General features: G+C 34.5%; 1 protein-coding gene across 8 annotated transcripts in view; it reads right to left on the bottom strand.

Moving 5' to 3' along the window:
* The window catches only part of EXOC5 (exocyst complex component 5), a 115115-nt gene that overhangs the window by 76223 nt on the left and 13567 nt on the right, over positions 1–25325 (bottom strand). For 7 of the 8 annotated variants that reach the window (XR_009210165.1, XR_009210166.1, XR_009210163.1 and 4 more), the window contains exons 2-12: positions 18863–18957; positions 17947–18094; positions 15408–15602; positions 11204–11268; positions 8956–8984; positions 7345–7454; positions 5644–5688; positions 5399–5539; positions 4254–4336; positions 3088–3297; positions 1331–1478 (exon numbers count right to left, since the gene is read on the bottom strand). Coding sequence is in view for 2 of the 8 variants with exons in the window: in XM_032134970.2 (XP_031990861.1) it covers positions 1331–1478; positions 3088–3297; positions 4254–4336; positions 5399–5539; positions 5644–5688; positions 7345–7454; positions 8956–8984; positions 11204–11268; positions 15408–15602; positions 17947–18094; positions 18863–18957 (1269 nt within the window). In the remaining 6 variants the exon portion in view is untranslated. The remainder of the gene's footprint in view (positions 1–1330; positions 1479–3087; positions 3298–4253; positions 4337–5398; positions 5540–5643; positions 5689–7344; positions 7455–8955; positions 8985–11203; positions 11269–15407; positions 15603–17946; positions 18095–18862; positions 18958–25325) is intronic. The other variant, XM_032134971.2, reaches the window with a different exon arrangement.

The raw sequence follows: 25325 nt of genomic DNA, 5'->3' as shown, positions 1-25325 counted from the left end.
TTATGTTTACTGCAGCACTATTCACAATAGTGAAGACTTGGAACCAACCCAAATGCCCATCAATGATAGACTGGATAAAGAAAATGTGGCACATATATACCATGGAATACTGTGCAGCCATCAAAAAGGATGAGTTCATGTCCTTTGCAGGGACATGAATGAAGCTGGAAACCATTATTCTCAGCAAACTAACAAAGGAACAGAAAATCAAACACCGCATGTTTTCACTCAGAAGTGGGAGTTGAACAATGAGAACACACGGACACAGGGAGGGGAACATCACACACTGGGGCCTGTTGGGGGATGGGGGGCTAAGGGAGGAATAGCATTAGGAGAAATACCTAATGTAGATGAGGGGTTGATGGGTGCAGCAAACCACCATGGCACGTGTATACCTATGTAACAAACCTGCATGTTCTACACATGTAACCCAGAACTTAAAGTATAATAAAAAAAAAAAAAAGAAGAGTGTCTGGAACATATTATGTACTATAAAATTATTAGCTACTATTATTTGTTTCATACAATCTTTTGCTAGTAGTATCATTTACAAATACTTTATCACTCTGACTTTTCTGTTTATTGTGCTAAACTGTGTTTATTAGAAAGGAAAATCTAAGTTTTAATGGAGTCAAATCTTCATTCTTTCCCTTTGATGTTGATGCTCTTAAAACATTGTTCTTTCCCTGATGCACCATTTCATGAGAAAAGTCTAACTGTCCCTTTCACATCTTCATTTAATCTTACATAACAAAAATTTGATTTGCTCAACTTTAATTTAAAGCTATATTCACATTTATTCCTAATTTTAAAATTATTGTTCTCCAAAACAAAAATCCTATCTTTTATTACAAAAAATAGTTGTTCCTAATCAGAGAGTATATTTATATCTTAGTAAAACAAGGTAAAACTTAAAATACACAAATATATAGTCAATTCTCTCTATCTGTAAGTTCTGTATCTGTGGGTTCTACATCAGCAGATTCAACCAGCCACAGATTAAAAATATTCAAAAAAAAAAAAAAAAGAGAATGGTTGCATCTGTACTGAATATGTACTGTCATCATTCCCTAAACACTGAAGTTACAACTATTTACGGAGATTTACATTGCACTAGGTAATGTAATAATATATACAAATAATTATAAGTAATCTAGAGATGAATTAAAGTATAAAGGAGGATGTGCATAGGATATATGCAAATACTAAACACTTTATGTAACAGACTTGAGCATCCATGATTTTGGTATCCTCGGAGGTTTTGGAATCAACTTCCCACAGATATCAAGGAACAACTGTAAACGTAAAATAAATTTACAATCACTCTTACCCTATGACATCTTTCAAAGGCTTGTTTGGTTTCTTGTAAAAGATTAACCACCACTTCTTGGGATAGAAAAGTTTCCCCATGAGTATCGATACTTGGCCCAAGTGGTAAGTTGGTACGTTGTCTAATTCTTTCCTTCAAATCTTGAATACTAGTACATCATAAAGACAAATGAAAAAAAGAAAACATTTTACTTAGATTTCAACTTCGAGTACTTCCAAACTTAGTATATATCAACAACAGCAACAAAAATGGACCAATAGCCAACAGACCTAATTTCTAATTCCAACAACCAGTTTTGTGAAATGAAGTTAGCCTTGATCTCTAAACGGAAGATTTTCATCTGATAAATGAGTAGATTTGGACTTCTAATGTCTGAAGTCGCTTTACAATTCAACCTTACAATCCTAACTCAATAGTAAAACTTGTTGGGTTTCCTTAGAAAGTGAGCTATTCCAAATAGGTTAGCATTCTAAATAACTAAATAGTCCTGTTTAAAAAGAAAACTTTAAAAGTTTAACAATTTTAAAATATAGTCATTTTAAGATTATGCACATTTATTCATATTAAAGAAGACATATTAAATATAATTTAGCTATTCTTAATTACTGAGGGTCACCTGAAACACTTACATGGGGTATCTTTGGAAGGTTAGACTTTTTTTGCTCCTAGGATATGCAACTCCAGACTACCATAAACACACACACACACACAAATTCCTATTATTCATTAGTTTTTCTCTTCCCTTCCTTGCTACTACCTTTCGGGTATTACCTCTTACTAATAATTTTAACTCTCTCTAATCATTATTTAATACACAACAAAATGGGAAATAAGAAACCGGTTTCAATATATATGTGTGGGGATTCTGGACTTTGAGTCCACCAAAGTCATTCTGTCTCTTTTTAGAATCTGGGTTCCAGGCAGTTAAAGCCTGGCAGCTGAGATGTCAACTATTCTTGGAGCAAGTTATCTTCTTCTAGTCTGTTAATAATTGTAGGCATTAAGGTATTAATTTAATAGTTTTTTATGCTAAAGTCTCTGAACAAAACTCATCAATTCAAGGTACTTAAATTGCAAACTATTTTCTATTTTTTTCACACCTGCAACAGTAACAAAAAAAAGATGTATTTCCTGATCAATAACCTCGAACTTATTCTATCTAGAAAAAAAAAAAATGAAAGAAAGTATGGAACTTTTTATATTACTAGTGTTCTGCTCGATAGTTTTAAAACATTATTTTTTAATTGACAAATATCTGCTTTACTTTTTTTTTTTTTTGACACAGAGTCTTGCTGTGTCGCCCAGGCTGGAGTGCAGTGCTGCAATCTAGGCTCACTGCAACCTCTGCCTCCCAGGTTCAAGTGATTCTCTTGCTTCAGCCTCCCGAATGGCTGGGATTACAGGTGTTTGCCACCATGCCCAGCTAATTTTTGTGTTTTTAGTAGAGATGGGGTTTCACCACGTTGGCCAGGCTGGTCTCGAACTCCAGAACTCAGGTGATCAGCCCACCTCGGCCCCCCAAAGTGCTGGGATTACAGGCGTGAGTTACCACTCCCGGCCTACATTTCAATCATGTTATGTTAAGTCATTTCAACACGTGGTTTAAGAGCAAAATTTGATGAATAATATAACAATCTGGATTAAAAGAACTCTTCATAGAAAATTCTAATGATAGTCAACATTTGATAATTTGCCCAAATAAAATGAAGTTATTAATGTCTTCAGTTTTAACAGTAGTATTTAACAAAAGTACTCACCCTCCTGTGCCAATGGATCTCTTTTGATGGTTTTTCGAATCATAATAGCGCTGTAGGATCATAGCACTTCTGCTTTTCAAATAACCAGTCTCTACCTCAATGTAGTTCTCCAAATAGGAAATGAAAATGGATTTGATAAGCTTAGACAAGAAAGTCTGTTTATCAGTACCTAAATTAAACTCCATCAGCTTGCTGGAAAGATTGGTGGTTCTTTTCATGAAAAAGGGGAGAAAAAGATTAATATATGTTTTAGGTATAGTAACAATATTAAGGAATACAAATTTTTACAATGTGACTTTAATGACTTATGTTAAGCCACCATTTCTTAAACTCTGGGAGAGTACTTATGATGTACAGATCAACTCTACAGGGTTACACATAAAGTACAGTGAAATATTACGAACAACTTTATGGTTTTGAGAACTGTTATAAATTCCTAGGAAAAGAACTTGTGAGGCAATGAACTAGTCTAGAAATGGCAACAGTGGCAGATTTGCCTGAAGTATGTCTAATGCCATTCATCACCTGGGACCCAAAACAGAGTACTGAGAGATCTACTGTCTGTTCACCCTCTTTTGTTTTGTCCTTGTGGACTTTCCCTCTAATTTTCTATTTCCCATTGCTGAAGACAGGGTCATAACAGTGTTGTTGTTGAGATGGACTTCCTCATTACGGTAACTTTGGAAAAACCTTCTCCCAAAATGAAGACACTGAAGAAGAGTAATAGGGTTGGGAAAAGTCAAGGAAAAAAAAAAAACCCACAAAACTCCATATGAATGAAGCTTCTGAGACAATCTCTAAGAGTAACACTGACATTTACAAAAGCACAAGACAAATTCCTACATAAGATTTAAAGCTGAAATTGTCATTTGTTAAGATTACATCACTTCCTTTTGCAGTTTCTAAAGTTTTGACTGCAGATAAATGTAATTACACTAATGCTTAGAGAAAAGATAAAGCATAACATCCAATTCCTCAAATTAATGTATTAAGAATGTTGTACAATACAGTCTTGTATGATAACTAGTCTATACAGCTAAGCATTTAATGCTAAAAGGTAAACTGGTGACAAACTTATTCAAAAATACCTGAATACTTCCTCATTTTCTATCAAAAAAATTAAAAAAAATCTGTTATCTATTATTCTCTAATCCTTAAAAACTTACCTTGTATAGAGATCATAGAGATTTTTGAGATATTGCTCTGCATCAGACTTCCTACATTCTTCTAACTGCTCTTTCACAAAACTCTAAAAGAAAAAGGTTAATATTCTGTTAATTAGGTAAATATTAAATTCTATAACTTCTCAAGATATTTTTTCTTTTAAAATTCACTCTACAGTTTTGAACCTTTCTGACTTACAATCCAATCAAAAAGGCAATGTACAGAAAACAGACCAATCATAAAATATTTTAAAACAGGTTTTTACATTTTACCGCTTCTCGTATTTACCTGTAGAGGATCGGTATCAGTCTTAGGAATAAGTATTAAGAATTTAGAAATACGTTTTCTTTTAAATTGGCCTATTCTGCTCTGTGAGGTACATCAAAAAAACAAAACTGAGAGTACAAACAGTAGAGTCAATTCCTTAAAGCAGCATTTCCCAAACTGTGTTCCAGGTAACACTAGTGTTCCTCCAGACATCTATAGGCATTACTCCAAAACAGGGTTTCTTAGACAGCAAATGTGTGAAATGCTGTACTCCAAAACAGGGTTTCTTAGACAGTAAACGTGTGAAATCCTGTAGATTACATCCCCCTCTTCTAGAGAATGACAACACTCTCAAAATTCCTGAATTGTGTTAAAAAAAAAAAAAAAGCAAACATTTATTGAATGTTGTTTAATCCAGTTGTAAACATAGCTTAGGAAATGTTATCTGAAAGTACAGTGATATGGAGGTAAATTAAATTTCTGTGTTTTCCCTTTTCATGTTAGTACCATATTATTAAAAATTCTACAGACTGCTCTTGTAATTCTTGTTCAGTTTCACAAATGACATCTATTGGTGAAGGCAGGGAACAAAAAAAAGAAAAATCTTCAAGGCTATCTTACCACAATATATTATACTACTACTACGAATACTACACAAATTTCAAGCATGTTCTCTGATGATACTTATTGATTAGCACTTTCTTCTTGGTGAATAACAAAACATTTTTTAAAAAGCATGAGGATTCCTTTCTCCTTAACTAGATTACTATTTCTAAGGTCATTACATAAGTAAGCTAAATTTTAAAAATACTTTTAAAATGTAGGAAAAAAATTACATATTGCCTTAAGAACTATTTAATTTGTTACTATTTAAAATTACCTGTAGTTTGATTTCAAATACATTTTGAATAAGTTTAGCCAGGACTGTTTCTGGATTACTGAAGATATCTCCAACTTGTTTGTTCACTCGTTGACAGAGTATTGCAGCATCTTCAAATATATCATTTCTCAAATAAGCACCCTAAACAGCAGAGGCATTTTACACAGTGAACATATAATTTCTAAATGATTTTAAAACACCAATTAGCATAAAATAATATCCAGTAAAGTGTACTGTTATGTTACCTCCTGGCACTGCTTTATATAAACATCAACACAATGGGAATAACCCTACAAGGAAGAAACACAGTTGTTATTATTCTGGTTCAATTATAGTAACTATTATTTCAATAAAAGAAGTGTTATATGTCATAAAGCTATGTCTATTTACCAGTAAATGGCCAACAGCAACACCTGTTGAACTTAAATAAAATTAACTGAAGAAAACCAATAACTTGATAAAGATATTGTCTCCCTAGTCACTTTCTATGATAAAATTTATCAGTTGGTACATATCCTTGTTGAACTTTAGACTAAAACAAGAAAGATGAATATGTAACTGAGTTCTTTGGAGTAATTTTTGTCCTATGATCATCTAGCCATCTCCTTCAACTCCAAAACATACCCACTCACATCTACCTACCCAACGCATACACACAAACACACACACACACAGAGAGTCAAGGTCTTGGAAAAAGGTTTTACATATATATATATGTATGCGTTTTATATACATATAAAAATATATATATTAAAAAGTGTGTGTATATATACATATATATGTGTGTGTGTATATATATATATATTTCTTTTTTTTTTTTTTGAGACAGGATTTCACTTCTGTCACCCAGGCTGGAGTACAATGGTGTGATCTTGGCTCACTACAACCTCTGCCTCCCAGGCTCAAGTGATCCTCCTGCTGCAGCCTCCTGAGTAGCTGGGACTACAGGCGCATGCCTCCCCTCTGGCTAATTTTTGTATTTTCTGTAGAGATGGGGTTTCACCATGTTGCCTAGGCTGATCTCGAACTCCTGAGCTAAACTGATCCACCCGCCTCGGCCTCCCAAAGTACTGGGATTACAGGAGTAAGCCACTGCGCCTGGCCTTTCTCTAGCATTTGGTTTTACTTGCAAGAATCTGGACAGTTGTATTCAGCTGGCAGTTTGGAAATTCACTTTTTAAACTGAATATATTTTAATAAAATGTGTTTAAAACAAACTAATTTGTCATTAAGCTCACCATAATGAGATTTTTGCCTATTAATAAATCATACATAAAAACCAGTAAGGAAAGCAATATAAAGTGCACTACTGTCTCAAGAGCCATTCTCAATACTCATTCAGATTTTACCAAAATGAAAAGTCCAACAAATAGCTTCCCTTTCCCTAATCTGATACAAATCAAAGAAACAGATTGAAGGAAGAACCATTTCTTTAAGCACTTTCTTTGCAGAAATATACTCCTACACAGGGATTCTCTCCCCAGTTCAAATTCTAGGAAAACAATTCCGTAATACAAAATTCTTTTGTATTACATCCTGAGGTCCCCTGGATTTAAGTCTCTTACTAGTCATGTTCCATCTACTCTCTGGTTCCTATATCCTACCAGATATTTACAGTCGAGTTTTCTTTCTTTTCACCTATATCATAATATGTGAAAGCAAAAAAGCAGACAATATGATTTTATCAAAGTATAAAAATTCATCAATATTTAATTGATCAATTAATTTTAATTCAATATTAATATTGAATATAAAACCTTAAATATTAAATATATAACATTTAATACCATTTACAGAGTACCAAATGTACAAATTACTCAAAACAATGAAAATTATCACTGTGATATAGTTATATAATAATGGGGGAAATCAGAGACTATAATATATAGAACTTACACAATTTCCATAGCCTCGAACACTATTCATTTTTAATTCTTACTATTTACCTTAAAATGAAGTAAAACTGCTGCTACTTCTCTCATTCTGGAGATTTCACCTCTTCTTTGAGCACTGGTAAACTCCTGAATCAGCTGGCATTCTAAATCATGGTATTTACCTAAAAATAAAGTCATTCAGCTACACTGAGGCATACAAGGCATCCGCGTTATTTAAGAGTATCTACATTATTTACAAATATAATGACTATGAATATAGCTTTCTTTTGAAGGAATTACAAAAGCAAATGAGACTATAGGCAGTGAACCTAGCCCCTGTAATATACTGTGCCATATAAATCTATATTTTCAAGACAAAAAACTTCCAAACTGGCAAAACTAGTGAGTTTCCAGAGTCTGACTGTCATATGCCATTGTTACTTAAACCAGTAGCTGACTGGAAAAAATCCTCCAGATGCTATTTCTGATAGCAACGCACATGAAAAATCCTACACATGGAAAGGATGAAGAGGACTACAGAACTCTTTACTAGAGTTCTGATGCCTCTACCTTGAACAATAGTGGACTGATGACTGAACACCAAATCTCATCTTGATAATATGCAGTATTTATATTTTTTTCATTTTCTTTTTGTGACAGAGTTTCTCTCTGTCACCCAGTCAAAGTGCAGTGGCGTGATCTTGGCTCACTGCAACCTCCACCTGCTGGGTTCAAGCGATTCTCCTGCTGCAGCCTCCTGAGTAGCTAGGATTACAGACACCCGTTACCACACCTGGCTAATTTTTGTATTTTTAGTAGAGACGGGGTTTCACCATGTTGGCCAGGCTGGTCTTGAACTCCTGACCTCAGGCGATCCACCCGCCTCAGCCTCCCAAAGTGCTGGGATTACCGGTGTGAGCCACCATGTCCGGCCCTATTCACTATATTCTTGAGGCTAGTATGGTTCTTAATGAACACCTGAACTTCAGACTAATTTGTCATGATCAAAAATATTCCCAGGAAGTCTAACTAGCTGTGTCATCCTTATTCTAAGACTTTTTGGGACTATAGATGAAACTTTGAATCTTCTGTGCAGTGGCCTACTCTAAATAGTGACCCCGGCTACCAGGGAATCTGCAAATTTAGTGGTCTTTTCAAAAACCTAGAATGATATAACCTAAAACAAAATCCAAGACTGGCAAGAACCAAACTAATCATGTAAGGAGTTAAATAGATACTGAAATGCTTACATAATCTTAAAAAAAAAAGAGAATCTTATTCAGAGATAGATGTATGGAAAGCACACAATTTCCAAAATGCACTATTAAATTAAAAATGCAAGGTATAAAGCTATTTACACAGTATGGTAGCAATTATTTAAAAATAAATGAGGATAGAAGTACATATAAATATCTATACACACACATACATACGTACAAACACAAATATATAGAATTTGTCTTATGCTTGTATATCCATAGATTATTCTGCAAGAATATCCAAAAAACTGGTAATGGTTGTTTTCAGGGAAGAGAAATCAAACTCAGGGATCTTCTATGCAGTGGCCTACTAGGGTAGGAAGATGACATTATTCCTGCTTTTTCTCCTTTTGCTGTTTGTTTTATTTTTACACAACTAGTTTTTTTACTTATTAAAAAAAGGTAAAATAAATACATCACTTACTTGCAATTTTGGATTTAACTTCTGAAAATCTGAAAGACAAAAACCAACGATGAGGTTCGTTAGTTTTGACAAACATCCTATGGCAATGTAAGATGCTAACCAAAGGGGAAACTGGGTGCAGGGGATATGAGAACCATCTGTACTATCTTTGCAACTTTTCTGTAAATCCAAAACCATTATAAAGTTAAAATGTTATTGTAAAAAGAAAAAAGACAAAATCAGAGGAGAGAATACTGATAGGAAGCATGCCAGGTGATAAAACTTAATGTAGGTAGGTAGCGGGTTCTCATTTAGGAAATTCACATTGAAAATCAATTCTCTTTTTAAAGAATCAACTGCTCTGCATAAGACACTAACAACAACCCAGCCAGTCCCAAAACTGACTTACTGTTCTTACTTTTATTTGCTGGCATTTTAAATACACTTGATTATTTGTCTCCCTCCCCATTCCCATGGTTGATATTTTTAAAAATAAAGTTCCATCATTATTATTCAAAAGAAAAAGATGATCAAATAATATATGATAATGATACAGTAATGACAAATAATAAAAAGACCCAGCAATGTGCCTAGCAGAGTAGTCATTCAATCTTTACAAATTAAAAAACTAAAATACCACGGTAGAATTTTTTCAAATCTCAAATATCTAAGTGAAATGCATAGCATGAAAAAGAAATGTTTTAAGATCATGTGCAATTGTTTGAAGAGAGAGGAGAGTGGCTGGCAAAAGAGATGCCAAAGACAAATGAAGAAGGAAATAAAAATCTAGAGTGTTACACAAAAATGATGTATCAAAGTCACAGTAGATCACATCACATATAAGGCCATATTAATCTGTGTGAAAAAATTGAATCTAGGATATATATTCAACTCCATATACATACACACACACACACACACACACACACACACACACACACACACACACTCATATTCACCACCACTCAGGTACATACTTCTCTTATGGTTTCGTTTTAGGATCTTCACCAAGCCTTGGAGTTGAATATATATCCTAATTAGAGATAGATACACACACACACACACACACACAGACACAGACACACACATATTCACATATATATATGTATATATGCATGTGTGCTCTGGAGTGGAAAAATATAACGAAGACAAGGTAGGGGGATGCAGTCAATAATTATTATGAGCCTATTTTGAGCTAGACATTTTACCCATTGAAGTAAATAGTCCAATTCTAAAATGAGATAAAGTTAAAGAGAAGTTTTGGTGAGTGACTTTAAAAATTATTACAGTAAGTTAAATCATAATGCTGGGCAACTACCAGATTATTATTAAGAATGATAGATGATCATTATTGCTAATTCTTCACGATAATCAGAGTTGAGAATAAAACAGATACATTTTTAGGGGAAATTCATTACATGTTTGGGAGATAATGGTTAAGCTTTAAGTATAGCAATATATCCGTATTTTATCTGTTCCTGAAGATCTTCAAGTATCAACAAAAATAACACATTATACGTCTATTACTATGTATCATTTGTAATATAGTAAATCATATTTCTTACAAATATTCACAGGGAGGAAGAACTATTTTACCAACAGTTTATTAAAGAGTCTGACATTCCATACATTAGAAGAAATCATGAAAAAATTTCATTCTCAGCGGATAGTTTATTTTAGGATGAAATCTAACTTAGTAATGGCTCTGGGGACTTGCATTTTTTAAAAAAAGGGTTCTTAACCTGTAGTCCCTAGGAAGAGTTCTGTGAATAGGCTAGAGTCTAAAACTCCATGAAATTGTATACAATAATCTGTGTGTATCTTAATTTCCTGAAGAAAGGTGATAGCGTTCATCAGCTTTTCAAAGGTGTCCAACGCCTCCAAAAGCCTAAGAACCTTCATCAAGAAATAGGAAAAGTGTTCTCTCTATCCCCTACCTGGTTCTCAAAGTCCAAAATATGAAAATCCAAATTTTACCTCAGTCGATTTCAAAATTCTCTTTCATCAAATTTTTTTCAGAAGATAGGGATTGAAATTATTTCAAGGCCTATCATTAAATTTAGATATTAAGAAGAAACTGTATTTTTTCAATAAACTATTTTATACTGCATCTTGTACAAAGTGAATAAACTAGCAAGTAAATGAACCAGCAAATGCTCAATAAATTCCTGTTCAATTAATGGGCAAAGAAAATCATACAGGAAAAGACACAATTTTATTTTATAAATTATACCATACATTCAAATTAGCTCTTGAGAAATGAACTTGCCTATCAAAAGGTAACTCTTGGGCAATTAGGTGCAACTTCTGAATGATGTCTGCTGCTTCCTTTATCTATTAAAAAATAAATAAAAGCAATAATTTAAAAAACTTTTAGGCATATCAAAAAATAATTATATATTTGAAATTAGTAGTATCTCCCTGCATATGCCCACAGTCCCTTCCCTAAAAAAATTTCCTTTAAAAATCCACAACAAATAAAACTTTATGAGCAACAAGAATACATTTGGGGTGTTACCAATAATGAGTCAATAAAACATAAACATTTAGCTTTCTGGTACCAAAATTCTGTGATTTTTTTGATGCCACAATCCCTTCCCAATGAAACCCATAGTTCAAGTTTATTCCAAACAAATTCAAATCATTGCTTGCTGAAGCCAAGTGTAAATCTCAGAATTCTAAGTTTATGAACCCGAAAAGGCTAAACAAGATTTATAAAAATAATTTAGAGCATAATGCCACATATATCCTACTTTAAGATAAATGCCTGTCATTTACTGATCGTATGAATTTATAACACTTGTCCTAAAAGAAAAGATAAAGTTTAATGTACAGCCCCATGATGAAATATAATATAGAAATGTGTATTATTTCTTCTTTCTTTCTTTCTTTTTTTCTGAGATGGAGTTTCACTCTTGTTGCCCAGGCTGGATGCAATGGCGCGATCTCTGCTCACTGCAACCTCCGCCTCCTGGGTTCAAGTGATTCTCCTGTCTCAGCCTCCCGAGTAACTGGGATTACAGGCGCATGCCACCATACCCGGCTAATTTTTGTATTTTTAGTAGAGACGGGGTTTCATCATATTGGTCAGGCTGGTCTTGAACTCCTGACCTCAGGTGATCTGCCCACCTCAGCCTCCCAAAGTGCTGGGATTACAGGCGTGAGCCACTGAGCCCAGCCAGAAATGTGTATATTTATTCAAGCTGTGGAACTAAGGAACTTAGGCAAGAGTTCTAAAATTCTTTAATGCAGATATCTGTGCTTATTTATACAACAGTGTAGGGGAGTTCTATATTGTTTGTTTATTCTTTAAATCTCAAATTAGTTCTCAGTTTTACTTCGGCATAATTTTAATAATTCATTTTATGAAGACTCATTTTCTTTTACATTTGAAAAGACAGTGAGACTCATAAATATGAAGGAAGAGCTAAGAACATCAATATAGATTTTTTTTCTCTTTTTTTTGAGACAGAGTCTTGCTCGGTCACCCAGACTGGAGTGCAGTGGCATGATCTTGGCTCACTACAATCTCTGCCTCCTGGGTTCAAGCAATGCTCATGCCTCAGCCTCCCAAGTAGCTGGGATTATAGGCATGCACCACCACGCCCAGCTAATTTTGGTATTTTTTTAGTAGAGATGGGGTTTCCCCATGTTGGCCAGGCTGGTCTTGAACACCTGGCCTCAAGTGATCTGCCTACCTTGGCTTTCCAAAGTACTGGGATTACAGGCTTGAGACACCATGCCCTGCCCAATACAGATTTTTCTAAGTAGGCATGTGAACTCTGACAAGCAACTGTGAATAACAACAACAGCAGAGCCTCTTCTCCCTTCTTACTCTAAATTATAGTGAATATAGCATTTCTGCTTCAGTCATCTCTTTTCTCCTAGTCAGCAGGTCACTGTCATTTTCAACTACCAAACACTCACTCTGTCCTGGTGTATATGGGCACAAATATCACTGCAGTATCTGTCCTCACCATGCCATTTAGTTGTATTAGCAAAATCCGTCATTTTCTCCTCACCAATACCCCCTTTAGAAATAATATACTTGGCACACAGCCTGCTCTATGCTTCCATAAGGAGTTTGTTTTTGTTCTTTTAAGAAGTCATCATCATCATTGTGCTGTTGCAAACTTTGTTTAATGTACTAAGTAGTATAGAGGTAAATGGCACTTGTTTATGTTGAATTTCCATAGCAAATTATTTTATAAAAATTGCATAAAGCAGAGATATCTCTTAAGGTTACAATATACGACATTTAGTCAGTTAAAACATACTACAACAATAAGTAACAAAAGCTGGCAAAACTATATTCTAATAGTTATTGATATTTGGGTGAGGTGAGAGACTACCCTTGCTAATAGTGTTAAAGATAATCACAGTCATCAAGTATTATCCACATGAGGAACAATAGCTGCCATTCTAGGTAAAAAAAGAAAAACTAAAAAACAAAAAACAAAAACCAACATATATGCAAGGACAGAGGTAAACACATAATAAGGGTTTTGTTTTTTTTTTTTTTTTTAAGAATATGAGAAGATTCCTTTTTTTTTTCCTTGAGACAGGGTCTGTCTGTCACCCAGGCTGGAGTGCAGTGTGGCAGTCACAGCTCACTGCAGCCTCAACCTCCGGGGCCAAAGCAATCCCCCTGCCTCAGCCTCCTGAGTGCTAGGATCTATGGACATGTGCCACAATGGTCAGCTAATTTTTTTTTTTTTTTTTTTTTTGTAGAGATGGGGTTTCTCCATGTTGCCCGGGCTGGTTTCAAACTCCTAAGCCCAAGCAATCATCCTGCCTCGGCCTCCTAAAGTGCTGGGATTGCAGGCCTGAGCCACCATACCCAGCCAAGATTCTAAAAAAGAACAATTAAAAAAACAAAAATGACCAGGGGGCAGGAAGAAAAAGAATATGATGTGTTGATATCTTATCCCATTCTAATTCCTTCCACAATCACACATTGGTCTAGCTCTGTGGGTGCTTTTTCCTTTTCTTTCCATTGGGAAGGTGACTGGTACAGAGTCCAGAAATTGAGATAGCTAGGAGTTTATCTAATAATTGGCAATCTAATACTATATGAGTTCTTAAGGATGGCTAACTGGTAGAACCAGGCCAAAAATTACTTCAACTGCAAAGATATGGAACCAATCTAAGTGCCTATCAACCAACAAGCAGATAAAGACAAATACGGTAAATTTACACCATGGAAAACTACTCAGCCACAAAAAGGAACAAAATAATGTCTTTTGCAGCAACTTGGATAGAGCTGGAGGCCGTTACTCTAAATGAAGTTACTCAGGAATGGAAAACCAAATGTCATATGTTCTCATTTATAAGTGGGAGCTAAGCTATGAGGACACAAAAACATACAGAGTAATATAATGGACTTTGGGGACTCTAAAGGCGGAAGTTGAGAGGGGAATAAGGGATACAAGACTACATATTGGGTACAGTGTACAATGTTTGGGTGACAGGTACACTAAGATCTCAGAATTTAACACTAAAGAACTCATCCTTACAACTAAAAAACCACCTGTACTCAAAAAACTAAATTTTTCGAAAACGTCTTTTCTTTAGAGGAATTATCTGTACACACATAACTATTTTCCAAATAACTCTAAAAATTATAAATTCTATAACCCTATAGAGTTCTATTAAAAAAATGTGTTGCTTAATTCAAAGTGATTGCCAATAATACTTAGCTTTTACATTCCACTATCTGAAATATTCTATGGAGTAAATCTGGAATAATTCAGGAACACTGTATTCAATATGAGTGGACAATGTTGCTATGTACATATAAGGTCCATAAGAATGTCCATTTTCTCACACATTTTGATTTTTTTTTCCCCTGAGGGAAAGAAAGTGAGCTAAATTACCTTCTTTCAAGACTGTAGAGCAGCCAATACCATGTACCCTTAGACCAGGAGTAAGTGACTAGTGCTATGAAAAGGATTAACATAAACAATTAATTCAGAATTTTTTTCAATTCTCCTTGGTCCAAACTGTTTTAATTCTTTATAAGAGATCTTTATTCAAGTAATAAAAACCAGAAGTTCTGAATTCCTTATTCCTTTACAGAAAAGCATCTCAGCTTATCAATGATTTAGGTCAGACCACTCCACCACCACCCAATGGATTGTCACGATTTAAAGACTATAAAAATTCTGTTAATATTGAAAGAAATCTATGGTAAAGAGATACTTATGAACACAGTTACCACAGCATTTTTAAGCCACAAAAAATTTCATTAAAAAAAAAAAATGCCAGGAAACCCAGTTAAAAATCTCAATATTAACACTTCATCAGCAATCTACAAGGGACTGTATTAGTTTACGTTTCAGAACAATAAAAACGTTTAATAAGTCAGCTACTCAGTGATTTGAAGTCTAACTCTGGAAAGCCATTATTGCAGCTCATAATTAGGGCACTGTTATTAATGCTGTGATTTGGTTTTATCCTCTGACAGCACTTACCTTTTCAGAATTTGTAAAAACATCAGATTTCAATTCTCCATCTAGAAACTCATTAAAGTATTTCATCAATTTCTGAGCCTCCACTGCCCGTTGTCTGGGTGTGTTTACCCCCTCTAACTGGTCTCCGAGGTGACAGACTTTAGTTGCTACATAGCTAATGTGCTCATCTAGTTCTTGGAAATGTTGGAAGGCAACCTAGGAAAAACGTGCATAAGCATAAAATACAATAAGTGTGCTCACTTTATAATCTAAACTACTAATCTTATTGCTACTAACTAAAGATAACAGAAGTTATATATGAGATGATCTACAAAATTCATGCTCATTAGTGTGACATGATCTGAAAATCTATTAACCAAATTGCAAACTTTTATACCATTAAGTATTAAAATAATATTTATCACGAGTAATTAATCAACAAAAAAGCAAACAAAAGAAGCTGTTTACTCCTCATCCTGTTTTAACAAAACACTCAACACCATTTAGCCCCAAATAATGATTCTGAAAACAATTAGCTAAGTATCAAAAGGATCAGACATCTAAAGAGCTCTCTTGCTACTAAACTGAAAAGAATAAAAAATATGTCAGTAGGAGGCTGAGGCAGGCAGATCACTTGAGGTCAGGAGTTCGAGACCAGCCTGGCCAACATGGTAAAACCCAATCTCTACTAAAAATACAAATATTAGCCGGGTATAGTGGTGGACCCTGTAACCCCAGCTAGCTAGGAGGCTGAGGCGGGAGAATCGCTTGAACTTAGGAGGCAGAGGTTGCAGTGAGCTGAGACTGCACCACTGCAGTCCAGCCTAGGTAACAGAGCAAAACTCTGCCTCAAAAAAAAAAAAAAGTCAGTAGTAAAATATACCAATTTATTTTAAATATTTTAAAAGTGATGTTTATATATAAAGTAAAATAGTTCTTTCCCAGTTTTGAAAACAGAAAAGTAGCAATTATTCTACTAAGGCAAAGGTATATTACTTTCTAGGATATTCTTTCCCCTCTCCCAGGGTACACTGATTGTCCTGTGGCATATCGAAATTGAATGCAATGAATGCCTTGTAATTGCCAACAGCAGAATTGCTTATAATCTAGTGTGGGACTTTCTTCCAACCTTAAATTGAGGTGGAGAAGAGCTGTAAACATATATTGAGGACTTTCTCTGTGCTAGACTAGACACTGTTCTAAGCATATTACATGTATTTACTTATATAATCCTATCAACAACACACTTTACAGATTAAAAAAAAAAAACCTGAGCTGTGAAAAGGTTAAATTGCTTGAGATTACACAGTTAATAAGTGGCAGAGCTGAAACTCAAACTCAGGCAGACTGGTTCCGGAGTTTATTATCTTAACTATTAATATTATTATTATTACCAAGGGAAAACTACATTAGAAGTATTTGGAAACTGTCACCTTAACTACTTAAAAATGCATTCCTTATCTTAAATTACTGACTTCCTTATTTCTCATAGCCACATATGTTTAAGTAAAGGAATCTAAAAAATTGAAAGTTTAGCAGAAAATCAGTTTGCTAATCCCTAACACTAAAGAACTAATGATTCCTGGGAGGCAGCAAAGCTAAACAATATTCCAAACTACACTAAGGGCAATCAAGGCCAGGAGCAGTAGCTCACACCTGTAATCCTAGCACTTTGGGAGGCCGAGGCAGGCGGATCACCTGAGGTCAGGAGTTCAAGACAAGCCTGGCCAACATAGCAAAATCTCTACTAAAAATAGAAAAAAATTAGCTGGGTGTGGTAGCGTGTACATGTAATCCTATCTACTCGGGAGGCTGAGACAGGAGAATCACTTGAACTTGGGAGGTGGAGGTTGCAGTGAGCCAAGAACACACCACTGCACTCCAGCCTGGGTGACAGAGTGAAACTCTGTCATAAATTAAAAAAAAAGAAAGGGCAATCAAATTCCAGATAAGGCCCAGCCTGTGAATGGGATTCAGAGGTTCTAGATTAAGTCTAGGACCTAAGAGTGACTAAGAAGTTTGGCCTGCTTAGCCCCAGGACCAATCTAGTGATTTGGTTTTACTCCAAAACGGATCAAGGCAGTTCTTCCTATAGTTACACTAGAATTCTCACTGGAGCATATCCCTCATGACTTTTGTGAAACTTCCCTCATGACTTTTGTGAAACTTTCTCTAGGGAAAACCTAATCCAGACAATAGCTGGTTTAAGCAAATGACTACCTAAATATCCAAGCTAATAAAGAGTCCCTAAAACTAGGGGTCTACTGAAGTGTCATTCTTCAAAGTTTGCATTGTTAGAGGAGAATCAAGGACCACACTCAACTGGATACCACTCTATCCTAAGAAGAGTACCGTGATCCTAAACCAGCACTCTGTGGAAAGCCAATGCCAAGAGTACGTGATAACAATTCATTAACATTTTATCCCATGGGACTGAAGCAGTAGAGAGAAATTTTGACAGTTACTATCACCTGACTGACTTTTTTAAGAGCTTAAAACTGGAAGGAAATAAAGATATTACAGCCTATATAAAATACCCATTTCTTAACAAAATGTTTACCTGATTGCTTTTCTGCAGCTCTTGTACCTTCTTGGCAAATTCCTTGGCTTCTTTCTGACATTGTTGCTCTAGTTTCTCTACTTTCCTTTGAATCCTTTCATCCATTATCTGGAGTTCCTGAATATGATTTACAAATTCTTCTAATAATCTAACAGAGGAAAGTTTGAATATGTATCAATCTACCTATTATTAATCCTTAGGAACTGACCAGTTAACTTATAATCATAAAGTCTTAATAAGAAGAGTTCCTTGAGCTTGAAATGATCATGTTAATTTTTCCTATAGCATCTTGTTAGAAATTTCTTCATCAAAAGATCAAGTCTTTCTGTAATTTCATAACTTCCTCATAGTTTTGTCCAGGCCACATGGCTTTAAAGCAAACATGACATTTGAAAATATAGCCAGGCTTTAACTATTGACTTTTTGGTGGATTATTGCAGAGGTGAATGAAAACCTCACCCAGAATCCCCATTAAACCCCTAGAATAGAAATACATTTTATAGCCTACTTAAAATAGTCAAGAATGTAAATTTACTATATAAAAATAATAATATACATTCCAGAGTTCAGTGACTTTGTTCCCCCAATTTACAACTATATTTAAAACAATGTATTTAATGTTTTTATTTTAGAAGTATAACCATTTCTAGTTTATAACTCATTAGAAGAAATATCCAATTCTTATACTCAATAAAATTACTTCCTGCATACCAGTTAAATTGCTTCTTTAAAAGAATGTCAAAGAAAAAACAAAATCTCAAACTTTTAATGCTCTGTTGTATTATGTCTTTTATTGGCCAATTGTTAACTAAAATCCTTGTAGAGGAATGTTGAAAGCAATCTCAACAGTCATCTCTATTCTAACACTAATGTGTACCAGATTAGATTTGTGGGGAAAAAAATTTTTTTATTTCACCTTTTAGGATCGAAAGCTTCAGGTCCACCTCTAGAGCCTCCTCCTGGGGTTCTCCATACAAGACGTTCAATATATTCATCTGCCACAAAAGGCTCCTAGTTTACAAAAAAATATGCTTTAACAAAGTTTCATACACAAGTACTTAATATTACTTATAAAATTAAAACAGCTTCTACTAGGTAAAAGCTTAAAATGAAATTACTGTTTAAATACATCTATATTATTAAAATGTACAGATTTTTTTCAATTAAAAAATCTTCAATAAACAAAACAAACTACTTAATGAAAATTAGGACATTAAAATACTAGAACAGTATTAACGACCAACTGGAACAACTCAACAGAAAAATGAGCAAAGTAAACAAACAAGTAATTTATAGAAGAAATAAAATGGTCAAAAAAATTATTTTTAATGTACAGCCTTACTAGTAATCAAATAAGATCAAATTATCCTCTTTTAAAAATCTCACAAACTGACAAAGTTTTTTTTTCAATTATAACGAGCAAGGCAAGAAAGGATAAACTGAAATTTATACTCTCAGTATTGTTAGAAATGTCAACAGGTATAATCTTTTTGGAGGCCAACTGGTAAGTATTAGGTAACATCAATAGTGTTACAAATGTTCGTATACCCTAACAGTAATTCTATTTTTAAAATCTAAGGGAAAAGAATATATGAATGTAAAACTTTCTGCAGAATGTTCATTGAGCATTATGTACATTACTAAGAAACTGTTTACATAAATAATATTCACAAAGCCATAATTGACAAATTAGGGTAAACTTACAGGATGAAAAACAATGTTCCTATTAAAATCATGATCATGTAAAAAGCTTAGAAATGAGAAAAAAGTCTAACATATGACAGATGATGAAAAAAGCAGGATATAAAATCTTATAATTTTCTAAAAAAAAAATTTTTTTTAAAGGATATTAGAGAAGGCTCAATCAAGAAAATAAAATTTCAAATGTTTACCATCAGCAGATAATACATTTTTTGGACTAATACACACTAATTTACATACTTTTCATACTACTCTCTTTCATGTAAATGGATACCACATATTGCCTCCTACCTAGCATGTAACTTAAACTAGTGATCACAAGCATTTGCTGGTGATTACAATTTGAACTTTTATATCTGCAAAGTTTTTTCTTAAACTTTTAAAGATATAAAGTGCTGACATGTTTGAGAATTAAGTCCCAAGGATGAATTAATATCCTTACAAAGTAAAAAATATGGCACCTTGAAATACAATGAACTCATTTAGCAACATATCATCACTTAGATAATCAGCTTCTAGTCTGCCTCACTTCTGTCGAAACAAGAGTTGACGCGAATCTAAAGATTTTTAACGTCACCTAAAATTGAGAAATATTGAGTCAAGATGAACTTATATTTAGAGCTACTTAGAACTTTAGAAACTAAGCTACTTAAAAATTTTAGAAAACTTGACTATCACATGAAATACCCCTATATAATGAGATGGTGATGACAGTTAAAAATTTTTAAGTACTTACTATGTGCCAGGCATTGCCCAGTATTTTACATACTTTATCATATTCAATATGTACTATGGTAAGGAGTAAGTCTATAAGGTAGGTTCTGTTAATACCAATTCAATTTACAGTTGTGAAATTACTTTAGGGAGTAGTCAGCCCTTTCAAAAATCTACAATATTTCCATTAAAAAACTTCATATAGTAATCATGTCCCTTTCCCTATTATTTTCTTGGCATACACATTTGTATAAATACTTAATAATCTTAGTTCTTATGTGTTATTAATTTTATTTGTTGAGTAATCATAGTTTTCAATTAAACACGTTATACTGTTTATCACTTATATTAGTTTTATTAAATGACATACACTAAAAACATAAATAGCAGGTATTTACTGACATAAAAAATCAAGCATTTTTTCATACAAAATATTTTCAATTACCTAAAATTATAGTATTCCTTCATTCAGCAAATATTAATTGAGCACCTACTACATGCTAGAGATTATCTGAAATATCCAGGAAGTAATAAAAAAGGAGGGAAAAATCTCTGCTCCTCTGGATCTAGTGGAGGAGAGTGACAGACAAATGAGCACAAAAAATGATAGAGCAATAAGAACCATGAAGAAAATGAAAAAGGATACAGAATGATGGATAAGAGTGAGATGATGAAGATGATGATGATGATGATGATGATGATTTATTTATTTTTTTGAGACCGAGTTTCGCTCTTGTTGCCCAGGCTGGAGTGCAGTGGCATGATCTCAGCTCACCGCAACCTCCACCTCCTGGGTTCAAGTGATTCTCCTGCCTCAGTCTTCCTGAGTAGCTGGGATTACAGGCATGCACCACCATGCCTGGCTAATTTTGTAGTTTTAGTAGAGATGGGGTTTCTCCATGTTGGTCAGGCTGGTCTCAAACTCCCGACCTCAGATGATCCGCCCACCTCAGCCTCCCAAAGTGCTGAGATTACAGGCATGAGCCACCGGGCCTGGCCAGAGTGAGATTATCTTTGAAAGAAGTCACCAGGCAAGGCCTTTCTAAGAAAGTAAATTTTGGGCAAAGATCTGTATGCAGCTAAGTAATAAGCCATCTGAGGGAGGTAGACTCTAAGCGCAGGGAACACTCTTGGTATACAATCAATGAAAAGAGGCCAGTGTGACTAAAAGAGAGTGAATGCAGGGGAGAATAATTGTGGACGAGGTAAAGAGAGGTAATGAGAATCTGGAGTTTATACCAAAGTCTTATAGGATGTACTATGATATATTCCCTGTTATTGACTGAAGAAAAGGCCAGGTTCTCAAGAAGATAGGTACTACCTTCTTCTTGGGAATGCCTATACACAATAATAATTCTCCTATTCCTTCTCCGAAAAGGAGCTACAACCATTTACTTTAGTACACTAAGGAAAGAAAAATATGCAAATATGTTGAAGTCTGTTGGATATAGGGTCCTAGCTGACACTGGCACTTGATTGACCCAAAGCATCATGGACTGTGTCAGAGTGAAAACATATGGGGGCCAGGTAATAGATTCCTGGCCAAGATCTGGCAGAGTCAAACCAATATGTCCATGAGCATACCTAGTGGTCATTTCTGCAGTCTACAAATGTTTAACAGGTATAGACACACTTAGTGGCTGATATGACTCCAACACTGGGTCCTTGGTCTACAGAATAAGATTACAATGAGGAAGCCCAAGTAAAATCCCTAAAATTGCCCCTATCCAGTCAAGGTAGCTAATCATGTAGGATGGCAAAAATTATTGCCACCCTTAAGAATATAAAGTAGAGATCTACAATTTTTTTCTTAAAAGACCAGATAGCTAGTATTTTAGGCTTGCAGATCATACAATCTGTTACAACCATTCAACTCCGCCACTGCGGTGCAAATGCAAACATACACAACACATGAATGAGCATGGTTGTGTATCAATAAAACAGACAGGATTCTGGGAAGATGGTGGAGTAAATCTGTCTCCCCACCTAGGTAACAACTGCACTGGCAGAATCTTTCTAACTATTTTGGAACTCTGTAGGCTAGTGAAGGCTTATGTGTTCCCAGGGGAAGGCTTAGACAAGAAAATGTGGTAATTTTGGTCAATTTCAGCTCTTAGCACAACAGCAGCTACTCAGGTCCCACCCTAGCCCTGTGGTAGAGCGCTGTCCACAAATTCCTGGAACAACCTGCACACAGCTTGTAGGGGCCAGCATGACCAAAAAGGACCCTGTCCTCCAAATATCTGAGATCCCTGCTCTGAGGGCTAATTGCTGCTTCAGACCACAGAGGCATAAAGAGGCTGGTGGCCTTTGTTGTTCCACCTTCCCCATTTGTGCAAGCCCCTCTCCCTCTGGATAAAGTGACTGTCAGAGGATTTAAGTAAATGGATCAAAGAAGAAATTACAAGGGAAATTGTTAAATACTTAAATAAAAACACAACATACAAAAACATAGAACACAGTGAAGGCAGTGCTAAGGAGTAAATTTGCAACTAGAAACATTTATATTAAAAAATAAAAAAGATCTCAAATCAACATAACTTTAAAACTTAAGTTACTAGAAAAAGAAGTATAAACTTAAGTAACAAGAAAAAAAAGAAAAACTAAAGCCAAAGCTAGTAGAAGGAATGAAATAATAAAAACTGGAGCAGAAATTAACAAATTAGAGAATAGAGAAATAATAGAAAAAAAAAATCAATGAAACCAGAAGTTGGTTTTTTGAAAAGATCAACAAAATTGAAACACCTTTAGCTAAACAGACTAAAAAAAAAAAAAAGGGAGAAGGCTCAAATTACTAAAATCACAAATGAAAATGAAGACATTACTACCAATTTTATAGAAACAAAAAGGATTATAAGACAGCATTACAAACAATTGTATACCAACGAATTTGATAACCTGGATGAAATAAAAAAAACTCCTAGAAACAAAACCTACCAAGGCTAAATCCTGAAAAAATAGAAAATATGAATAGACCTATAGCCAGTAAGGGGACTGAATCAGTAATCAAAAATCTCCCAACAGAGAAAAGCCCTGGAACTCATGCCTTCACTGTTGAATTTTGCTAAACATTTTACAAAACTAACACCAAGCCTTCTCAAACTTTTCCAAAAAATTGAGGAAGAGGAAACACTTCTTAATTCACTGTATGAGGCCAGCATTACCCTGATACACCAAAGCCATACAAAGACTGCACAAGGAAACTACAGACTAATATCCCTTTATAACATTCATGCAGAAATCCTCAATGAAGTATCAGCAAGCCAAATTCCATAGCATTATTAACATGATTATATACAACCTACAGAACAGGAGAAAATATCTGCAAACTATACATCTGATAAGGAGTTTATCTAAAATACATAAGGAACTCAAACAACTCAATAGGAAGAAAACAAATGCCCTGAATTTAAAACATGTGTGAAGGGCAGAAACAGACATTTCTCAAAAGAAAACACATAAATGGCCAACAAGTATACAAAAAAATGCTCAACACCATTAATCATCAGGGAAATGCAAATTAAAACCTCAGTAAGGTATCACCTCACACCTATTAGAATGGCTATTATCAAAAAGACAAAAGATAAGTGTTGGTGAAAATGTGGAGAAAAAGGGAACCCTTGCACACTGTTGGTGGGAATGTAAATTATCATAGCCATTACAAAAAACGTTATGGCGGTTCCTGAAAAAATTAAAAATAGAAATACCATAATGATCCAGCAATCATACTACTAAATATATATCCAAAGGAAATGAAATCAGTATGTCAGAGATATCTGCACCACCATGTTTACTACAGCATTATTCACAAAAGCTGAGATACGGAATCAATCTAAGTATCCATCAATGGATGAATGGATAAAGAAAATATGGCACATATTCACAGTGGAATACTACTTAGCCATTAAAAAGAAGAAAATCTGGTCATTTGCAAAAATATGGATGAACCAGGAGAACATTATATTAAATAAGCCAGGAATAGAAAGACAAATACCACATGACCTCACTCATATGTGGAATTTTAAAAATTTGATCTCATAGAAGTAAGAGTAGATTGGTGGTTACCAAAGGCTGGGAAGGGTAAAGCGGAGGGGGGGAGCAAGAAGAGAGCCTGATTAACAGATACAAATACATAGTTAGATAAAAGAAAAACTGAAAAATTAGTTGCCATTTCTATATACTAACAATGAACAATCTAAAAAGGAAATTATGAAAACAATTCCATTTACGATAGCACCAAAAAGAAAAAAGTACCTAGGAATAAAATAAGAACTAACCAAGGAGGCTAAAGACTTGTACAGTGCAAACTATAATACTTCAAAAGAAATCAAAGAAGGCACAAATAAATGGAAACACATCCTATGTTTACAGACTGGAAGACTTAATATTGTTACAATATCAATACTACCCAAAGTGATCTACAGATTCAACTTAATCCTTGTGAATATCCCAATGACTTTGTTTTATTCAAAACTAGACCAGAAACCCCGAAGACCACAAAACAATCTTGAAAAAGAACAGAGCAGCAGGACTCGCACTTTCTGATTTCAAAACTTACTACAAAGCTACACTGATCAAAACAGTATATGGTACTGGTATAAAGACAGACACACAGAACAACTGAACAGAATAGAAAGCCTAGGAAAAAAACCCTCACATATTTGGTCAAACAATTTTTGACAAGGGTGCCAAGACCATTCAAAAGAGAAAGGACAGTCTTTTCAGCAAATAATGCTGGGAAAACTGGGTATTCAAATGCAAAAGCATCCTTACCCAACACCATATACAAAAATTAACTAAAAACATCTCAAAGACTTACTTGTAATACCTAAAACTATAAAACCCTTAGAAGAAAATACAGGGTAAAGCTTCTAGATACTGGATTTGGCAATGAATTCTTGAATATGATACCAAAGCACAGGCAACAAAAGAAAAAAATGGATCAATCAGACTTAAGGAAAAAT

This window comes from Hylobates moloch, unplaced genomic scaffold, assembly GCF_009828535.3.
Source record: "Hylobates moloch isolate HMO894 unplaced genomic scaffold, HMol_V3 SCAFFOLD_16, whole genome shotgun sequence".
NCBI lineage: Eukaryota > Metazoa > Chordata > Mammalia > Primates > Hylobatidae > Hylobates > Hylobates moloch.
Note: the sequence above shows the minus strand (reverse complement) of the source record. Positions and strands in the feature narration are given on the sequence as shown.